The sequence below is a fragment of the Dromiciops gliroides genome, chromosome 4 (genome assembly GCF_019393635.1).
Source record: "Dromiciops gliroides isolate mDroGli1 chromosome 4, mDroGli1.pri, whole genome shotgun sequence".
NCBI classification, from domain to species: Eukaryota; Metazoa; Chordata; class Mammalia; order Microbiotheria; family Microbiotheriidae; genus Dromiciops; species Dromiciops gliroides.
In genome coordinates this window covers 190,214,994-190,235,895 of record NC_057864.1, presented here as the reverse complement: position 1 = coordinate 190,235,895, position 20,902 = coordinate 190,214,994, and the positions used below count along the sequence as shown (strand labels likewise).

Genomic DNA, 20,902 nt, shown 5'->3' with positions numbered 1-20,902 from the left:
CTAAGGGAGCGAAATGCACTATTGAGGTAATAGACACATTCCAGATACACATACAGAGAAACAGTTATCCAAAAGAGGGAACAGTTTTAGGGAATAGGACTTATGGCATTTGAGAATTCAGAAAAAGAGAGAAGCAGATCCTAGAAACCCAGTGTGGGAACTCTATGAAGAAAGGAATTCCAGCCCTGCAACACCAGAAATTTAGTTGCTTATGCTCATGTGAATCCTATGTATGTATGTATGTATAGGAGAATGAACCCCAGGTTTATGGGGGAAATATTTCATAACTACTATTCTTGCTATGCCATTTGAGTAAATGCCTTTTCTAAGAGCTAATAGAGTCTATGGGCTAACTGTTTATGGGAAGCACACTAGTAGGGGCTCATGGACTATAGTGTTATGAATTCTATGGGCTTACCTCTACAAACTGAGGTATCAGTCACCCTCTAAGAATCCAACCTGAAAAACATGAATGCAAGTTGGGGGAGTAAGCCCAGAGGGGATGCTACCTAAGATACTGAGATATACGACAGTGCTTATTTCACCCCACAGAAAATGTATACCACACAAAGGCTCAGAATCCAATGCAGGAGCTCACAAACCATTCAAATAACATTCCTGTCCTTGTCTCTTGCTAGAAGGGAAGTAAACTTGGAGTTGCCATTGACGGCAACCTTGCAGAGAATGATGTGAATACCTCTTTCCCATCATGATACAATGTTACCCCTAAGACTCATAGTAACATCCCAGTGATTTTTGGAAAGTAACTACTTTGGTGATTGCTGAACAAGCAATGACCCTATTGAACCTGTCCAAACTTGCTGGCCTTGCTTTCCAAGAAAGTAATTCTCCTCTGTCCCCAAGGAACACGATAAATAGAAATCTCATTCTTTCTCTCTAGAAGGTCCAATACCTGAACTCTTGAATCCATAAACTCCTCTTTGGGGACAGCGGTGCGCAGAGGGGAGGCAAACAAGATTAAGTGACTTGCTCTTGGTCATACAGCTAGTAAGTATCTGAGGCCAGATTTGAATTTAGATCCCTCTGACTTCAGAGCCAGTGCTCTATTAGCTTCCCCAAACCACGAACTCTTGAACTTGAATAATTACCAATGAGGTAATTCCCAAAAGCTGGGACTCCCCTTTTTGGGCAGAAACAGGAATGCATATGTGTGCTCTTGTCGTGTATTTCTGCAGCAATATCTTGGTGCCGTGATTGCCACCAGCTCTTGAGCTAGGAAAGTCTACTCTCAGATTTCAGATCTCTGATCTCAGATCTCTTATCTCTGATGTCTGGCTTATGCTCAAAACAGGAAAGCAGAATGCATTGTTGGTGGAGCTGTGAACTTATCCAACCATTCTGGAGAGCAATTTGGAATTATGCCCAAAGGGCGATAAAGCTGTGCATACCCTTTGACCCAGCAATACCACTTTTGGGTCTTTTTCCCAGAGAAATCATGGAAAGGGGAAAGGGATCCACATGTACAAAAATATTTATAGCTGCTCTTTACGTGTGTGGCAAGGATTGGAAGCTGAGGGGGTGCCCCATCAATTGGGGAATGGCTGGACAAGTTGTGGTATATGAATACAATGGAATACTATTGTGCTGTAAGAAAGATGAGCAGGAGGAGTTCAGAGAAACCTGGAGGGTCTTGCATGAGCTGATGATGAGTGAGAGGAGCAGAACCAGAAGAACATCATACACAGTATCATCAACATTGAGTGTTGACCTACTGTGATGGACTATATTCTTCTCACCAATGCAATGGTACAGAAGAGTTCCAGGGAACTCATGATAGAAGACGATCTCCAAATCGAGAAAAAAAAAAAAAAAAAGAACTGTGGAGTATAGATGCTGAATGAACCATACTATTTCTTTTGTTTTTGGTGCTGTGTTTTTTTCTATTTTGAGGTTTTCATCATTGCTCTGATTTTTTCTCTTATAACATGACTAATGCAGAAATAGGATTAATGTTATTATGTATGTATGTGTGTACTATACATATATATATATAAAACCTATATCAGATTACCTGCTGTCTAGGGGAGAGGGGAGGGAGGGGAGGGAGGGAGAAAAATCTGAAATTGTAAAGCTTGTATAAACAAAAGTTGAGAACTATCTTTACATGTAACGGAAAAAAATAAAATACTTTATTAATTTAAAAAAAAAAAACAGGAAGCAGAAAGCAGCCAGGAACTCTCTTCTTTAGGACACCTGGGCAAACACAAGCAGCTTGTCATGTGCTTCCAAGAAGAACTGCATTACCTGGGCCCATGCACAGGTTTCCTTTTCTGTTGCAAAATGGCCTACTTACTCCAAGTCTAACAGTGAATGGGATGGGGGGAAGAGACAGAGACAGAGAGACAGAAACAGAGACAAAGAGAGAAATAGAAAGAGACACAGAGACAGAGACAGAGACAAAGACAAGAGACAGTGAGAGACACAGAGACAGACAAGAGTCAGAGAGTAAATTGGTTTCCCAGCTCACATTTATATACCTGGTCAGGAGTAAGTGCCTGTGTCCTATCCAAAGTGGGCACGCCCCTATATTCTGTGTGAAAGTACCTCTTAGATGCTTCCAAACAAGGATGGATTGAGGAACTCATCAAATTGATTGATGACTCCTCCATCCATCTCGTATATATTCCATGTCCCCAGGTTAAAATATATACCGTCCCTGGGGGCAGCTAGGTGGCACAGTGGATAAAGCACCAGCCCTGGATTCAGGAGGACCCGAGTTCAAATCCAGCCTCAGACACTTAATACTAGCTGTGTGACCCTGGGCAAGTCACTTAACCCTCATAGCCCTAGGGGGGGAAAACAATAACAACGACAAAATATATAGTGTCCCAGCAAATCAAGCTAAGGTGCCTTTGAGAACAATGACCCATGTATCCCCAGCAACCCTCACAGTGCCTGATACATGATATATAGTAGTTTCTTAATACATGCTTGTTGAGTTGAATGATTGCATGTGCCATATCCCCAATTCTGGATAGCTCTCTGGTGCCTTGGGTAGGTTTTAGCAGCGGTCTCTGAGCCAGAGCCATTCTTGCTGTTTGCTCCCTCTCCCCCCAATAGACCCTGCTTCATCACTAAGGGACCCAAGGCTAAGCCTTCATTTCCTGGTGTTCCCTAGAGGTTGGGGAGGAGTGGAAAAGAATTTGAGGTTTGTACCTACAGTTTCATTTTCATCAACTGTTTCTGATTAGTTTCACTAAAGATCTCATCAATATGAAGTGACTATTTAGAGCCAGAATATGTATTTTATGTCATTGCTAGCCAGAAGGGAAAGCCATATGCTCTGCACCTAAAACAAAATCATTTACCGGGAACCAGAGCCTACCTGAGTATCTTGCCATCTGCCATGCTGATTTCCCCTCCCTGACCCCACTTGGAACAACTACCCTCCAAGCCTCCAGTAATGCACTCAGCTTTGGGATTCTGTCGTGGGGATAGAACTAGGGCCTGGAATCAGGAGGACCTGAATCCAAATCTAGCCTCGGACACTAGCTATGTGACCCTGGACAAGTCACTAACCCTGTTTGCCTCAGTTTGCTCATCTCTAAATAATTTGGAGAAGAAAATGACAAACCACTCCAGTATCTTTGCAAGAAACCCCAAATAAGGTCACAGAGAGTGGAACAGGACCTGAACAAAACAACAACCTGGGGTTGAGCTGTTTTGATTGGTGGGTGAGTGCAAACTCACCCACTATATCTACCTGGGCTCAGACCTTATTTCACATCTCACTTATACCCTGTAAACACTCAAACTTCCCTTACCACCACAACCACCACCATCCCCCTGTCCACCTTTCCTCTGGGAACAGTAAGCAAGTAAATATTATAATTGCTACCTGAAAGGTGGGTCAATAAACTCTTCTAAGGCTCTTTCACTGTCTCTGGGACTTCTCAGATCACATTTCCTTTCCCAGTGCCCCCTTATTAGAATGCAAAGTTCTTAAGGGCAGAGACTGTCTCACTTTTGTATTTTTATCTCCAGTGCTACAATACCTGGATCATAAGAGGCAATTAATAAATACTTGTTAATTGATTGTAAATCTTTAAACACTATATAAATGAATTTGAGCTTTTTTCTTTTTAAACATTATGTTGCTTCTAAAATCATCCCTATAACTGTGCCTAACAAACTGCCCAGCACATGGTAAATGCTTAACGAATGCTTTTTCATTCATTCATCAGGCACAGTTCTTGACTGCCTCCTCCAGTGCTGAGTACTAGGTCCCAAGCAAGTCCATAACAATACAGTTAATTCATTGAAAGTCCTCAAATTAACAGTCTTTTGTGAAGTTCTAGACCTCTTACAGTTGGTGGAACTGGAGATTACATTCATGCCAATACCTAATTATATAAATTTGGCAAGCATATAAAATTTTACAAAGTTGTTACAGCTCATGCCTGCCTGCCTTGGTGCTTCTAAGTTTCTGTCCCAACCCCAAAACAATGAGAATTTTTAAAAAATTAAGCAGAACAAAACATGGATAAAAAGAAAACAAGGAAATTTAAAAAATTAACCTCTCCTCTGAGGGAAGTCTAGTCCCATATGAGGTCTCCAAAAATGAGTTTGGGATTTGAAGCTAATTACAATCAGTACCTCAAATTATTTTGCTTCACTATGCATATTTGTTACAAGGGTTTTTGTTTTCTTTCTTTTTTAATGAGGGTGGGGACAGAGAGAAAAAAATAAATGTTTAATCATTGGAAAAATAAAATAAATGGTTTTGTTTTTTATTAGCCCCTCACCCTTAGGTGACAAACCAAACCATCCTAGACAAAAATTCTATATTGGATGTCTGCAGTAATTAGGGTAATCCAAAATAAAGATCTGAATAGATGGTAAATCACACCCTGGTGAAAAAATGAACAGATCAAATTTCCCTCTGTAAAACAGAGTTTTCTAGGTTTTCTTGAGCGTCAGGCTATGGGCCCAGAGTCCATAAGGATCCCAGACAAATTGTCCAGATTCCTGCTATGCAAGGCCAATGAGTCTAGAATTGCTGAAAGAAACAAACCTGGATGGAACTCTAAGATGTATAAGGATCCCTCAAAGCATTAGGAAATCAGACCACTTCTTTGCTTTTTGTTTTGTTTTTGTGGGGCAATGAGGGGTTAAGTGACTTGCCCAGGGTGACACAGCTAGTAAGTGTCAAGTGTCTGAGGCGGATTTGACTCAGGTTCTCCTGAATCTAGGGCTGGTGCTTTATCCATTGAACCACCTAGCTGCCCCCAAAATCAGATCACTTCTAATCCATCAATTATTCCCATCCCCATTGAGTTCTTAAGAGGTCATACTGCTCTAGGAATTTAAAACTTCCATTCCTCCAAATAGAGGTGGAATTTCATATAATAGGAAGATGAGTTGTAAACTCCAATTCCATGAATTGCGGGAGATCTAAGCCTTCACAAAAGACTCTTAATTTGGAGAGTGTCTTATTGACTATATCTTCTCTTTTCTTTTCTTTTTTTTTTTTTTTTGGTGAGGCAATTGGAACCAAGTGACTTGCCTAGGGTCACACAAGCTAGTAAGCATTAAGTGTCTGGTGCCGGATTTGAACTCAGGTCCTCCTGACTTCAGGGCCGGTGCTCTATCCACTGCGCCACCTAGCTGCCGCTTGATTATATTTTTAAATCTATGATCCTATCATTTCATTGCATAGAGAACTCTTGATGAGGAAAATTTCCCTCAATCAATGTAGTATGGGAGAACAGCATAGATAAGTTGTTGTTCAGTCTGACTCTTCAGTGTCTGACTCTTCATGAGGCCTTTTTGAGGTTTCCTTGGGAAAGATACTGGAGTGGTTTGCCATTTCCTTCTCCAACTAATTTTACAGATGAGGAAACTGAGGCAAACAGGGTTAAGTGACTTGCCCAGGGTCACACAGCTAGTATCTGAGGCTATATTTGAACTCAGGTCCTCCTGACTCCAGGCTTGGCACTCTATCCACTGTACCACATAGCTGCCCCAACAAATCAGTACCTCCTTCATAATTTACAGTCCTACAGGGTGGCCTTGGGAGCACTTGGAAACTAATTGACTTGCCCAGGTTCATACAGTATGTGTCAGAAGATAGAATTGACTTAAAGACTCCAAGTCAGGCTGATTCTCTCTCCACTATACTATGCTACGAAAAGAGATAGAAAAGATAAAGGGGCTGTCCTGGACCAGGCCTGACTGAGTCCAGTGCAGTAGTTCCGGCTCAGGATTAGGATGAAATAAGACATACTCATTGACCAGATGATATTTCACAAAAAGAAGTTGATTGAACAATAGCATGGGGGGAAATATACACCAAAGCACAGCATTAGGTCAATTAGAAGAAGGGCCCCACATCTCCATGTGGAAAAACCCTTGAGTAGGTGCCTCATTAGGAGGAAGTCCATTAAGTCTGGAGAACATCTTGTGCCCATTAGGCAAAGAGGAAGCAACCTCAATGATTCTAGATGGTCCCCTGGACCAGTTACAATTCAGAGATAGTTCCATTACCTATCCTAAGTGGAAGAGATGCTGTTCCTCCCACAGGAGCAATGGCTATGTCAGGAAATGAGGATGTTGGAAGATTTCATAGACCTTCTTGAGCCATAGGAGGAAGAGGACAGTGAATGTCTGACTCATTCATACTGGCCCTTGAATTGGAAGTCTCCATTTGGGTTCTTTACTGACACTTGAGCGGGTTCACAACTAAGATGGACCAACCTTAGCTTTGTCCCCAGGATGCCAATATCTACCAGAAGGGTGGAGTGATGTGTGCTTTTCTGGAGGCTGCTATATCCTACCACCTTTTACTTTATGGTGCTCAGTGAACCTGAAATGCATATTACAACCCCATTCCCTCATCTGGCCTCAGGCTTCGATCCCCATGCTCCCATCACTGAAATCCTTCTTTCCCAAGGCCCACCTTTCCCTCCAACCTCATCAGGCTCTCTAAGGGCTGGGCTGCCCCCTCTGCTCCTGGAACTACAACTATGATGAAACTGTCCTCTGCACAACTGACTCCTTTACCTCCCTATTTTTTTCCCCAGTTAAGGAATTCCTAGTTCCTGCTCTGTATTTAAGAACTGAAACTCAAAGGGATAGGAAAGCCTTTAACTTATAGCCATGATCTTAGGGTTCAAGGCTTCCAAATGGTAATGACATGATTTTTTCTGCCTGTCACCTTTGGTGAGCATAGAGTAAAAATGTGTATATGTGTTAGTGAGGGTGCAATGGCCAAGAGAACCATAGTGATCTGAATCCTGGAGGTAACAGGGAGACACTGGAACTTACTGAATGGGATGGGAAATACACCCACTGACCCCATAATTGAGACTCGAGGAGAAAGGAGGTCAAAGCACTGATTTTATTTCTTTTGAAAGAAAGGTGCAACACACTCACTGGAGCAACCAGGAGGTATGACACACAGAGATAAAGAATCAAGCAGGGGGCAGCTAGGTGGTGCAGTGGATAAAGCACTGGCCTTGGATTCAGGAGGACCTGAGTTCAAATCCAGCCTCAGACACTTGACACTAGCTGTGTGACCCTGGGCAAGTCACTTAACCCTCATTGGCCTGACAAAAAAGAATCAAGCAGTTTTTTGTTTTTTTGGTTTTTTTTAGTGAGGCAATTGGGGTTAAGTGACTTGCCCAGGGTCACACAGCTAGTAAGTGTTAAGTGTCTGAGGCCAGATTTGAACCCAGGTACTCCTGACTCCGGGGCCGGTGCTCTATCCACTGCGCCACCTAGCCACCCCTCAAGCAGTTTTTATACCCTTTACAGACATCTATTTTAAGTAGGATGCAGTAATTAGGTTGAAACTATATGTTCAGCAATAAATCTTTCTCCTAGGTCAGAGTGCTTCACCTGAGGAGTCTAGCCATGGGTTATTTTGCAAAAATATCCTAAATTTCCTGTTTCAGCAAACATTCTGTCATGTCTGCATGCAGACCTTAGTATGAGGCAACTTCTAAGCCGATATGCCTATATTTAGCAGGGGGATAGTAACCTCCTGTTTTTTCGAGCTCTAGAGAGAGAGAGATGGGGGGGGGGCTTCTAAGACCTTGGGATCAGATCACTAGACTGAGAGAGGGGCATTTTCCCTCTCAGTAGAGGGGCATATCCCTATATCCCTCTCATTACTGAGTAGGGGGCTGACATAGTCAGACCTAGGCTTTATGACAATCTCTTCTTCAGATGAATAGAGTCTGGAGGCAGGGAGACTAATTCGGAGGCTGTTTTAATCATCCAAACGAGAGGTGATGAGAGCCTGAACTAGAAATGGAATTTTCACCCCCTTTTATATTCCTAAATTTATCACAATACTTATACATAGCCTAGGATGGGTCTGTGCTTGGCATGGGGAACTCCCTGGATAAGGAAAATCTCTCTATCAATATCCATTGACACCGTATCTGCAACTTGTAGTCTTGGCTAGTTGTCTAGAGGATGGAGAAATTTTAAAATGATTTGTCTAGGATCATACAGACAGCATGGAAGATCATAGGATTATAGATTTAGCATTGGAAAGGACTTTAGAGGCCAGTGAATCCGATCCCCTCATTTTACAGATGAGAAAACAGACACAGATGAAATAATTTGCCCAGGGTCACAGAACTAGTCACAGTCAGAGGCAATATTTCATTCCAGTCCTTCCTAATCCCAAGGCATAATTCTCTCCACACACCATGCTGACCACTCTATCTTATACATAATAGGTGCTTAATGTTTGTTGAACAAATGACCAGTTAACACATACATGTAACATTAGGCTGTCCTTCCCCAATCTTGCCACACACCACAGAACACAAGCACACAAACACAAACTTTCATTCAAGCCACATTACAATTCTGAAAGCTTCCTTTGAGGTCCAGATTCTAGGAAGAGCTCATGAATCTGGGCCAATACCCTTCCCCCCTCACCTCCAGGGCACTTAGGAGTAGCCTGCCTGCCTAGAGGAGATTCTGACTCTTGTCTGTCCTACCCCTTACCATCTGACCGCCCCCCCCCAACAGTGAATATACACTATCATCTTCACAAGAAGTATTCTTGCACACTTAACACTTACTAGCTGTGTGACCCTGGGCAAGTCACTTAACCCCAATTGCCTCACCAAAAAAAAAAAAAAAAGAAAGAAAGAAAAAAAAAGAAGTATTCTTGCTTCCTTTCAGAGCTGGACAGAGGGAGCGAGGCACAGCCACAGGCCCAGAGGCAAGAGATAAGGGGAGGCCATCCTCTGGGCCACAGCCACTCCCAGCCTCCCTCTTCATTCAGTGACTCCACCATCCAGATATTTCTGAAATGCAAGCTTAACCCCTCAGCACTGCTGAGCCTAGGATGCCTCAGACAGCAGCTGGGGGGGATGGGGAAAGAGAGAGAGAGAGAGAGAGAGAGAGAGAGAGAGAGAGAGAGAGAGAGAGAGAGAGAGAGAGAGAGAGAGAGAGAGAGAGAAGAAAAACAGAGAAGTATCTAAGGGGAGTGGTGGCTGCTAGCCCAGTGGTGGCTGGCCTGGCCACCCCCCTCCCTCCACCCCAGGGGCTGGGGCTGGTGATTATTTGGGTTAATTATGTCCAAGTCATTTCCGATTGGCACAAGCCCACCCACCCACAGAGTCTGCCAGGAAGGCCAACAGCTCCAGGCTGGGGGTCAGGATGCTGGGGCTCCTTCCTGACCCAGCTAGTAACCCTGCAGAGTGACACTAAGAGGGGCCTAGCAGTTCCAACATTTGTGAAACCAGGAGGACAATTTCCCCTCCCCCTTCTCTTTCCCCCCTCCCCCCTCAGCCTCATTCCTCTCCTCACCAACTTTCTCCTCCCATCCTTCCTTTGCCCCCCCATCCCTTCCCACCTCCCACCTCCCCTCTCACCATGGCCCCCCTTCTCCCCATACGTAGATACGTATCCCATTTCTTTAACCCTCCCTCTCTTCCCCACCCCCACCCCCCAGGTCTGGAATGAAATCACAGTTGGGGATGTGAGTTCCGAAAAAGGTCCCGACATAAACACAAATAATCACCCTGATTGGGACTAATTATAAGGGCTCGGTTTGGGGGCTGGAGGCTTCAGAGAGCTTGGCTTTCAAACAAAGGGGCCCCGGCGTCCAGCCCCCAGCTAGGGTGCTGGCTCTTCTCCACAGCTGGGACAGGAATGAAGAGGAGTAGGAAGGGAAGAGAATGCCCCCCAAGGCCTGTACGGAGGCAAAGGGGGAGGGCAGGAGGAAGGACGAAGATGCTTTAAGTACTGTTTAACTCTGAGAGTTTATGTCCCGGCTCTTCAGATAAATAAATAAACACGCACACGCACACGCACACACACATATATGCATTTTCGCCTCCCCAAAGCACATTCCACTTTCTTTTAGCTGCTCAGCTCTTCCAGTCCCCAAATGCAAGGGCCTCCTCAGGTGGTTTCAATGAGCTGCAGGGTCTCAGGAGGAGGAGGAGGAGGAGGAGGGACTGGGCAGGGGTTCCTCTGATCGTGACGGAGAGAGGGGGAGGGGGAGGGGGCTCAAAAGAAGCCAGCTGTGAAAAGCTCCAGTCCTAATTAGCCAGCTTCAAAGCCCACCGCCCTGATGAAGAGTGTTCCTGAATGTATGCCCTGTGCGCTCAGGCGAGGAGGACATCTCTGTCCAATCAGAGAAGGGAGAGGGACCTAGTCCATTTCTCTCTTCCCCCCACCCCCTTAAAGCTGGGGCAGGGCCCTGAAAAGCAGAGCAGAAGAAAACAGAGCAAAGAAGCCACTTTGGTTCTGTTTTGTTCAAACTAGCTTGGCCTCCAACCTCTAGCTCCCCGCCAAATCCAACCATCCTATCCTAGCCACTGAGGAATCTCCAGCTCTCATCCCCGTTTGAAAGCAAAACCCTCTAAAGTAGCTTCTTCACCGTTTTTGTGCAAACACCCCCTTGGCAGTCTGGTGAAACCTGCGGACCTCTTTTCAGAATAATGTTTTTAAATGCCTAAAATAAAAGATTATACATAAGACTACAAAGGGAACCAATTATACTCGGGAGGGATGTAACTTTTTTTTTCATTCAAAGTCACAAACCCTCTAAAATCTATCTCCTTTCCCTGGAGGGGGGAATTCTCACTCCCCACCCCCCACCAAGGGGTATCCTGTACAACGCTTTTTGCCCCACAGACATGTTCCCCATCCCCATTGGGGAATGTGGGTTAATGAGTGTTTCCCCCACTTCCCCTCCCCCGATATTTCCAGGGCATCTGTGGACTTTAAGTTAGACCCCCTTGCATAAGGAACCCAGAAATTCCTCATCCCACCTACTCTCAGAGCCTATTGCTATTTGCCATTCCTAGTTCCTTCTACAATGAAAATGACGAGGGGGCAGCTAGGTGGCGCAGTGGATAGATCACGGGCCCTGGAATCAGGAGTACTTGAGTTCAAATCCGGCCTGAGACACTTAACACTTACTAGTTGTGTGACCCTGGGCAAGTCACTTAACCCCAATTGCCTCACTTTAAAAAAAAAGAGTTTACTGTGAAAATGACGAAATCTTCTCACTTTCAGATCCCAAGTTAAGTAACCATGTCTCTAGCTAGATATGTGCCCCAGTGAACCTGCAGATGAGCAGGTTTGTGAAGTGCTCCACAAATATTATCTAATTTGATCCTGACAACAACCTTGGGAGGTAGGTATTATTATCCCCATTTTATAGTGGAGAAATGGAGAAAAACAGGTTAAGTGACTTGCCTAGGGTCACACAGCTGGTAATGATCTGAGGTTAGATTTGAACTCTCTTTTTTGTTTGGTTTTTTTTTTTTGCGGGGCAATTGGGGTTAAGTGACTTGCCCAGAGTCACACAGCTAGTAAGTGTCAAGTGTCTGAGGCTGGATTTGAATTCAGGTCCTCCTGAATCCAGGGCTGGTGCTTTATCCACTGCGCCAACTAGCTGCCCCTTGGATTTGAACTCTTATCTTCCTGAATCCAGGTCCAATGCTCTATCCACAGTCACACCTAGCTCCCAAGGGGCAAGAACAGGTTTAGAAGACACCTGGGTTCCTCAAACTTAGCACGCATGACTGAATTGACCATCCTCGGTCCTCTCAGTTGTGGGTTACCTGAGTACCCTGACCCAGCACTCTTTTGAGACAGGGATATCAGGAAGGAGGGTGGCTTTAAAGAATATGGAAATAGGTTTCTTAGAGAAGCCGGTACCCCACAGTGGGACCACCCTGTAGACCTAAGATAATGATTTCTCAGAGGCATAAGCCTCTACTTCCACTCTCACTTTTCAAAAAAGAGACATCCAGTCCAGAGCTTTTGCCCAACAGACATGGTCCCCATGGGGTGGAACATGGGGGTAATGAGTGTTTCCCCTACTCCCCTCCCCAGACATTTCCAGGGCCTCAGTCCAGGTGGAGGAAGTGACCTGCCTCTTGCTGGGATTCTTGGAATAACCCAGGAGCTCAGTGGCTTGGGGTTCTATTTGAGCCTGCCCCCATCCCTGCTCCCTCCCAGGATTCACACAGAAGAGTTTTGTCTTGGAAAACTGAAATGGCTTTTTCTGGCATTGGCTCTTACAGGAGCCTCTTAAAGGGGAAACATTTTTTTTTAAACTAATGGAAAAGTTTTCAAGTGCAGTGGGGTGGGCACGGGAGGAAAATGGTAGTGCCTTAGGAGGAGCTCAGTGAAAGGAGGAGGGGGATCAAGAGGAACTCAGCTAAACCCTGGGAGGGAAGGAACAGGCCCCAGGAGGTTGCCCAGGGCTAGTTTAGCCAAGTGTTCAGCACAGCCCTGCAGGTGAGAGCATTTCTCCTTGGTGCCAGCCCCTCCACCAAGGCTTGGGCCTAATTCTCCCTGAGAGGGTCTCTTTTTTTTAGGGGGAGGGGGAATGAAGATTAAGTGACTTGCCCAGGGTCACACAGCTAGTAAATGTCCAGTGTCTGAGGTCAGATTTGAACTCAGGTCCTCCTGAATCCAGGGCCGGTGCTTTATCCACTGCACCCCCTAGCTACCCCCCAGAGAGGGTCTCTAACCAGCCCATTGACTTTATGGAAAGATTTCTGTCGCTGGATGATTTGGAATCTCAAAAGCACAACTCCAATTCCACATTTCATTTTAGTTTTCCTATCATGACAAGAGAGGAGTGAGGGAAGAAGGTTTAAATGAACTTTTTCTCATATCTCCCCTTACTGCAAGTTCAGATTTTTACCTTTTCCTCTTCTATACATTCATTCCATGATTCACGTCTGCTTCATTTCACCATAAAGTGGCCTTCTAACAATTTTTTTAAAAAGTTAAATGGACAGGGGAGGCTTCCAGACCACTTTACTCAAGGTCAGTGTTTTCACGTATTCCCTTGAAAAGGGGGGAGGGGAGTGGATTTCCCCAAAAAGAAAATTATAAAATTACCCCCCCCCATTAAGTCTCCTTCCTTTGTGGAAGGGGGTGGAGCTTGCATTGTGCTTTTTTTCCTCTTGGCCAGAACCCCAATTCAGCCTTCAAAATTACCTCACTCCATCACCCCTAAAATAGACAAAAGGGGAAAGGAGAGCATGATAGAATTGTCTCTGAAGGAGGACATAAGTATGTATATACATAAAAGTGTGATACATATTATACATTTATGGTATATTTCAGTGAATATACACAAATATATATATATATTGTGTATATTGTGTATCACACACACACACACACACACACATATATATATATATATATATATATATATATATATATATATATATATATATGTGTGTGTGTGTGTGTGTGTGTGTGTGATACACCAAAGCCTCAGCCTGGTTCAATCTAAGCATTTCTCAAATCAACAAAAGGATTATATGTATCATCCTCCTCCTCCTCCTCTTTCTCCTCAAGTCCCGCCCCCACCCCCACCCCCACCCCCAGCCACTGGAAAAATCAAAGCAGATCCAAAGGGTTTTTCCATCATTTTGAGGGGGGTCACACGTACAGGCTAACAACTTGTTTAACTCTTTCCTGGTGATTCTGTTTGAGTTACTTTTGAATCTAGAAAACACAAGCTTCAGGCCCTTCCAAATTCCTGAGTTTGAGGAGAAGCCTTAGGCCTGGGCTCCAAAGAGACTTGGCTATTTAGTGAAAGTTCTTTGCAATCCACAACCTGGACCATCAGAACGCTGGGTTTGGAGGAGTGTTTTTTCCCTTCCCTCCTTCTGTTTCATTATTCCAAACAATTCACTCACTGGGCTTCCATTAATAGCAAACAATTTCTAGTTCCCCACCTCTTCTATCCTTTCCACCTAAAAACACCCTTATACAAATTCCTGCAAGAATTTTAACTTTGTGGTCCTGGCCCATCCTATTCCTAAAACGGTACCCTGACAAAGGGCAGAGTGAGGAAGGCTAAGGGGCTATTTTTCTTTTTCCCATATAAAAAGAAAGGCCCATAAAGGCTCCAGATTCATTATCTACCCATCACCCCCTCTCCTATATAGCTAAGGGTGGGAGGGGGAGGAGGTGTGGTTTAGTTAAACCAATAAAATGTTACAGCCCAGTTAAATACAATTAAAGGGCTAGATCTCCCAAAGATAATTAAATACACTTTATTATTATTATTGGCGTTTAATTTGTACGATTGACACATCAAGATGGTGAAAAAAAGTGAGTTGTGTCCGACACCTGACTGCCCGACCCCTTTACTTCGTTTAAAAACACCCGATTTGTGCCAGTCTTCAATAGTTCTCTTAAATTGAAGTTCCTGCCTCCACCAAGTCCAGAAATCAATGCTATGGAATCAAACTGTAAACTAGTCCCAAGTAACCAGGAAAGGGAAGGGTTAGGGAAGGACGGAAGAACCTGGGATTTTTCTATCAAAGACAAACACAAAGAAGATACTTTATATATCACTTTCAAGCTCGTGAGTTTGGTTTTGGGGTTTTTTTTCAGTCTTGAATTTTATTTCAGGAAAAAAAAAGATAAGAAACATCTGTTATAAACATTCTCTGGATCTTGGGATATAGAATGTCATGTAAACACCTCTGTTCAGCCCAACACCCCACCTTCACAAACAGCCAATACCCACCTTTTCTTCTGGTCAAGTTTGAAAAGAAACTTGAAAAGAAAAGCAGTCTTTTGTTAGGAAGGAGAAGTCTCAAATCCCACCAGTCCCTCCCCACCCCTTACACACTTTTATTGCTCTTCAAAAAGGCACACATATGCGCTCCAAGTGACAGTCTGTACCAGGAGTTTAGGTGGTTCTGGTGGGGGGTTAAATTTGGGGGGCTGGCTGAGAGGGAAGGCAGGGAAGTAAGGGACAGTTTGCCAGGCCCAGGGACCTCAAAGCTCCTTTTATCTGGGGACATTGTAGTTCGACCTCTTATCTTGACACCCCCCCCCCCTTTAAACCAACTCTCATGGGTCACTGGCAGAAGGGGGAAGCTGGTTGAGTTTCAAGGTGGGGATACCCTTTTGTTTAAAAAACCCACACTTCACAATGCAACTGCCCACCAAATCCAAACTGGGGACTGTGGTGGGGGGAGGTGTAGTTCTTCGAAAACAAAGTTAAAAGGGAGAGAGATTCTTGCATCGGCCGGAAGGGAGGCTGGGGAGCTCAGGCTAGGCCATGCCATACTCTCAACCCACCGATTCCCCCACCTTTTTTTTTTTTTTCCACGTCTTCATCTCTCTTGGTAGATTTCCAGAAAGAGAGAGAGGAGCAGAAGTGGAGAGTGGAGGGAGGGAGGGAGAGAGAGAGAGAGAGAGAGAGAGAGAGAGAGAGAGAGAGAGAGAGAGAGAGAGAGAGAGAGAGGAGGAGAGGAGAGGAGAGGAGAGGAAGAGAATGAAGAAACAAAATATTTTTCCAAGTCTTGTCTATTAATACAGAACGGCTTCCACAACTCCGGCATCAGGGGAAAGGATCACAAAATTTGGCTTTTACAGAAGTTCAACTGCAAGAAATTCCTCACAGCCAACAAAAACAGCGTTCAGTCTTGGTGGCTCCTCCGACAGGCCCAGCCCTGCCAAATCACCAAAAACTTCGTACCTTAGGGGGAAAGGGAGGCTGTCAAGAAAGGGGTCACCTCACCCCCACCTCCCCATTTACCCAGCCTGTGGTGTTTCTTGCTGGTCTTTTTTTCCTTTTTTTTCTTTTTAAATAGAAAATATATAATTAAATTTACAAAGACTATTTACAGTTTTAATTACAAACCTTGGGGGGAGGGGCGCAAAAAGTTTTTTGGGAAAAATACAACCTAAAAAAAACCCGAAAATGGTTTAGATTTATTTTAAAAAAATAAAATAAGTTTGTGGGCCTTCCCCACCCCCTCCCCATTCGCACCCCTTGGTCAGAAAGTCACTCTTGCTCACGCCCCGGATTGGCACTTTCCCCAACGACTGGGGGGTTGGAGAGAGGTGAAGGAGGGGGAGAGGGGCAGGGATGGGGTGGGCGGGAGGTGTGGTGTCCTCAGACTGTAGTCTCCCCGTGTCTGCTGTTAGTAAGCCGGGTGTAAAACTTTCTCCAGGAATGGAGAGTCTTGCCGGACCAGATCCAGAACCCCGACGTGATGCCCACGATGAGGGTCATGAGGTATTTGATCATGTAGACGGTGAAGTCGGGGGACATGCGCGGCGTGTACTGCAGCGGGCACGGGATGGCGAGACTCTTGCAGTGCTGGCTGACCCAAGAGCGTTCCCAGTGCTCCCGAAACGCCTGTTCGTAGAAATAGCAGGCGATGACGATGGTGGCCGGCACGGTGTAGAGCACAGAGAACACACCGATCCGTACCATGAGCCTCTCCAGCTTCTCCGTCTTGGTACCGTCGTGTTTCATGATGGTGCGGATACGGAAAAGGGACACAAAACCAGCCAGCAGGAAAGAGGTGCCGATGAACAGGTAAACGAAGAGGGGAGCCAGCACGAAGCCCCGCAGCGGGTCCAGGCTGTTGAGCCCCACGAAGCAGACCCCGCTCAGCAGGTCGCCATCGATCTGCCCCATGGCCAGGATGGTGATGGTTTTCACGGCAGGCACTGCCCAGGCTGCCAGGTGAAAGTACTGAGAGTTGGCCTCGATGGCTTCGTGGCCCCATTTCATGCCAGCCGCTAGGAACCAGGTGAGAGAGAGGATGACCCACCAGATTGAGCTGGCCATACTGAAGAAGTACAGCATCATGAAGAGGATGGTGCAGCCCTCCTTCTTGGTGCCCTGCACCACCGTGCGGTAGCCGTCGTCCGAGAAGCGCTCGTTGCAAACCACCCGTTCCTGCAGCACGAAGCCCGCGATGTAGGCCACCGACACCATCGTGTAGCAGCCCGAGAGGAAGATGATGGGCCGCTCCGGGTACCGGAAGCGCTGCATGTCCACTAGGTAGGTGGTGACGGTGAAGAAGGTGGAGGCGCAGCAGAGCACGGACCAGGTGAGGATCCACAGGCGGGCAAAACGCGTCTCCTCCTGCGAGAAGAACATGGAGCCGTCGGTGCGCGCTGGCTCGCAGGGGGCGGCGCAGTCCCTTTCGCCCAAGAACTTGTAGTTGAGGTAGGAGGGCACTTTGAGCACCCGCGGGCAGTGGAAGGGGTGCTCCAGGGTGGCGTAGCGTGGGGAGCCTCCCCCGGCGCCGCCGCCGCCTCCTCCGCCTCCGGGGCCTCCCGGGGTGCCCCCACCTCCAGGTTGCAGTCCCGGGGGGGCTGTGGTGAGCAGCGCCGGACCGCCGTCCTCAGAGTGATTCTGGCCCACGCAGATCTGCTCGGCTCCGTGGCGGGGGAAATTCTCGCAGCGTAGGCGCTCGGGCCACTGGAAGCCGAACTTATTCATGAGCGCCTCGCAGCCCTGGCGGGCGCGCTCGCAAATGGAACGGCACGGCGGGATGGCCTGCTCCAGGACAGTGCACACGGGCGCGTACATGGAGCACAGGAAGAAGCGCAGCTCCGGCGAGCACTGCACCTTCACCAGCGGGTAGAACTGGTGCACCTCGAGCCCGGCGTCCTCCTGGTTCGTGTGGCCCAGCAGGTTGGGCATGATGGTTTGGTTGTAAGCGATGTCCGTGCACAGAGGGATGGAGATGGGCTGGCAGAAGCCGTGGTCCGGGATAGAGATTCCCTTTTCCCCGTGGAACTGGGCCCGGCCGGCGGCGGGAAGCAGCAACAGAGGCAGCAACAGACGGGGCAGGGCGCTGGGGGGCCGCATGCTGGCCGCCCCCCCCCTCCACTTTCGATCACAGGTTCCCCCCCTCCCCTCGCCCCGAGATCACTACAGCTCCCGTCGGCCGCCGCCTCCTCTTCCAAACTTTTCTCTCTTGAAAAAGTTGGGGAGTAGGGGCGGGGGAGGGGGGAACGGTGCCTGCCTGCTTGCTCTCCCGGGCCAGACTGAGCCGCTGAAGCTGCTTAAGCTAGGCTTCCTTTCCTCTCCTCCTCTTCCTCCTCCACTCGTCTATCCTCTTCTCTCTACCCCCCCCCTCCCAGCCCAGCGACTCCTTTGTGCCTATTCCAGCCCTCACCTCGGCCTCTCCGTTCCCAATTAGTCGGTTTCAAGGGGGCCCCCCGCTTGCCGCCCCGCCCTCTCCTCGGCCCCCCCAAATGGAAACCTTGAAACCGCCCCTGCGGGCTCTAAGCCCCTTCCCAAAATGTATTCTTGGCCAATCAGATTCAAACCCAGGGACCAGCCCCGAGGGCAGGATTGGTCAACCACAACATAATGAGATCAGAAACCAGATGCCAACAAAACTTTCCTCCCCACCCCCCACCCCTTTTGCTTTTTAAAGAGACAAGCTATTATTATATTCGGAGCTGTTGGCCTGAGCCGGGATCTCCCCGGAGTCTCGGCGGCGAGACCCAAAGACAGACACATGGACAGACAAAAGCTTCAGAGAATCTAGGCCCAGACCGATCCCTTTTAGGGAAAGATGGGACTCCATCCAACCTATAGTTTCGGGCCCTTTAAATCCGCTCCCCTAGCCCCACTTCCATTCTTGCTTCCAGGCCCCTGAGACCCCCTGGTTTTCCAGAACTTTTCAAATCAATTGAAAATAACTTTCTTTAAAGGTCCTGGAACTTTTGGTTTAATCTTGAAACTTTTTCTTAAAAATAAAAATAAAGCCGGATTTTCTTTCTTTCGCCTTTTCAAGGAGCAAGACCCTATAGGAATTTCATTATCTCACCCTAAATATAGATCTGTAGGCTTTTGTATCCCTACCCCCCCCCCCTCCGCCCCACACCCTTAAATAACCCTTCGAGAAATGGGAGCCTGTCTCTTTAAGAGGCTCTTAAAGGGGCCAGGACTCAGGGGCATAATTGCCCCGTAGCTAGCACAAAGAAACCCATTATGGTTCTCTGTGTACCGAGGCTCCTTAAAGTGAGAAAACTCGGGAACTCCTTGGGCTGGGAGGTGTAGAGTTCTTTCTGGGTGGGGGAGGGAGAGAGAGAGACCGCCGGGGAAAGAGGGGGAGGTAACTCCTTCCCTCTCCCTCCTCCCTCTCTTCCCAAGTGAATTTTAATTGTGCAAAGCAAAGTTTAGTTGCATTTACAAGAAGGTCTTAATCGGAGGTCAATGGGGGGGAGTGTAAAAGGAGGGAGGGTGAGGAGGAATCTGGACACTAGCAGAGAAGAAGGAAGTTTAGCTATGGGGAAATTTCCTTTCCCTTCTAATGCCCCCCCCCCCGCTTTTCCCCCAGGCAACTTTCAGGTACTTTCTCCTGGGAAATGGGGGCTTTGTTTAACCCCGCCCCCAAACCTTTGGGAGCTTGGATGCATTAAAAAGGGCTGGGGAGGAGGGAGAGGAGGTGGGGGACACTGCCTCCTCCTCACTCTCCTGGGGGCCTCTCACCTCTGGGCCCTCCAGCTGCGGTTCCCGCTGGCCCAGGAGAAGGGTTTTCTTTGATTTCCTCTGCCTGGGTTTTTAATTTGAAGAGTTGGGGGGAGGGGGAGTTGGGGGAGAATGGGACATTTGCATGTAAATCTCCCTTGGGGCCTGGAACTGGATGATGAATCAATTATTTCTATTGTCTCCCCCAAAGGGATGGAGATTTGAAAAAAAAGAGAAGAAAGAAAATTGAGTTTCGAAAGCCCCTTTGCCCCTCGGTTTGGGCTAAAGCAGGCCCTTTCTGCCTGGTCTGTTGTTTTCCTACCGGGAGAGGAGAAAGCCTTTTAAGACTCCATCCTCAGTCAGATAGATACGGGGGAGGCAAATTTAGCAAGGATTAAACTGATATTTTTAAAATTCTTCAGATCTTGTGTTTTGTACCCAAAAGGGTGTCATTTTATGACCTGAAAATGTGTTCAGGCCTCCTTCCCATTCCTGAGAAGAAGATTCCCCTAAATATCAGGGCGGATTCGTGTCTTCCCTCCAATCCAGGATTGGGTTGCCACATCTGTTCTCTTCTCTCCTCCCCACTCACTCCCCCCACCTCCCACATACCCCGCCTCCCCAGGCTCTTATCTCAACTTCCCTCTGGCTTTTACTTTTAACCCTCTCTTCTTCCAAACTCCTTCCCCTTCTAAGAAACCATCCACCCCCCACCCCTTTTATTTCCTCATCCTCTCTCCAGTCTGAAGCCTGCCCCTTACCTTCATCCTCATCTTCCCTCTACCCGACCCCTATCATCTTCTTTGTCACCCCACTCACACCCCGCCCAAATGTTTGAGTGCCTTTAATACTTAACAGATTTTTTTTCTTTTTTAGCATTACAATAATTTATTTTTTTCTAGCACCACTTTTGGGGGGGTGGGTAGAATCAGACTTCTAGAGAACTACTTTCTAGTTCGAAACATCTTTTCGAGACCTAATTCCCAGTTCAGCTACAAAGGAGAAGGAAGCTGAGGTCGGGTCTTCTTCGGAGTTTTTATAAGATTTAGAGCGGGGACTTTTCTTGAAAAGCATCTAATGGCCAAAGATAGATAGATAGATAGATAGATAGATAGATAGATAGATAGATAGATAGATAGATAGATAGATAGATAGATAGATAGATAGATAGATAGATAGACA

The 20,902-nt window shown here is 46.7% G+C and overlaps 1 protein-coding gene across 1 annotated transcript; it reads right to left on the bottom strand.

Moving 5' to 3' along the window:
• Positions 1–14,874: 14,874 nt before the first annotated feature.
• On the bottom strand, positions 14,875–18,345 carry FZD2 (frizzled class receptor 2). Its single transcript, XM_043999766.1, has one exon. It carries the CDS (start codon positions 18,104–18,106, stop codon positions 16,391–16,393), a length of 1,716 nt encoding a protein of 571 aa, XP_043855701.1. The 5' UTR covers positions 18,107–18,345; the 3' UTR covers positions 14,875–16,390.
• Between the last annotated feature and the right edge of the window lie 2,557 nt (positions 18,346–20,902).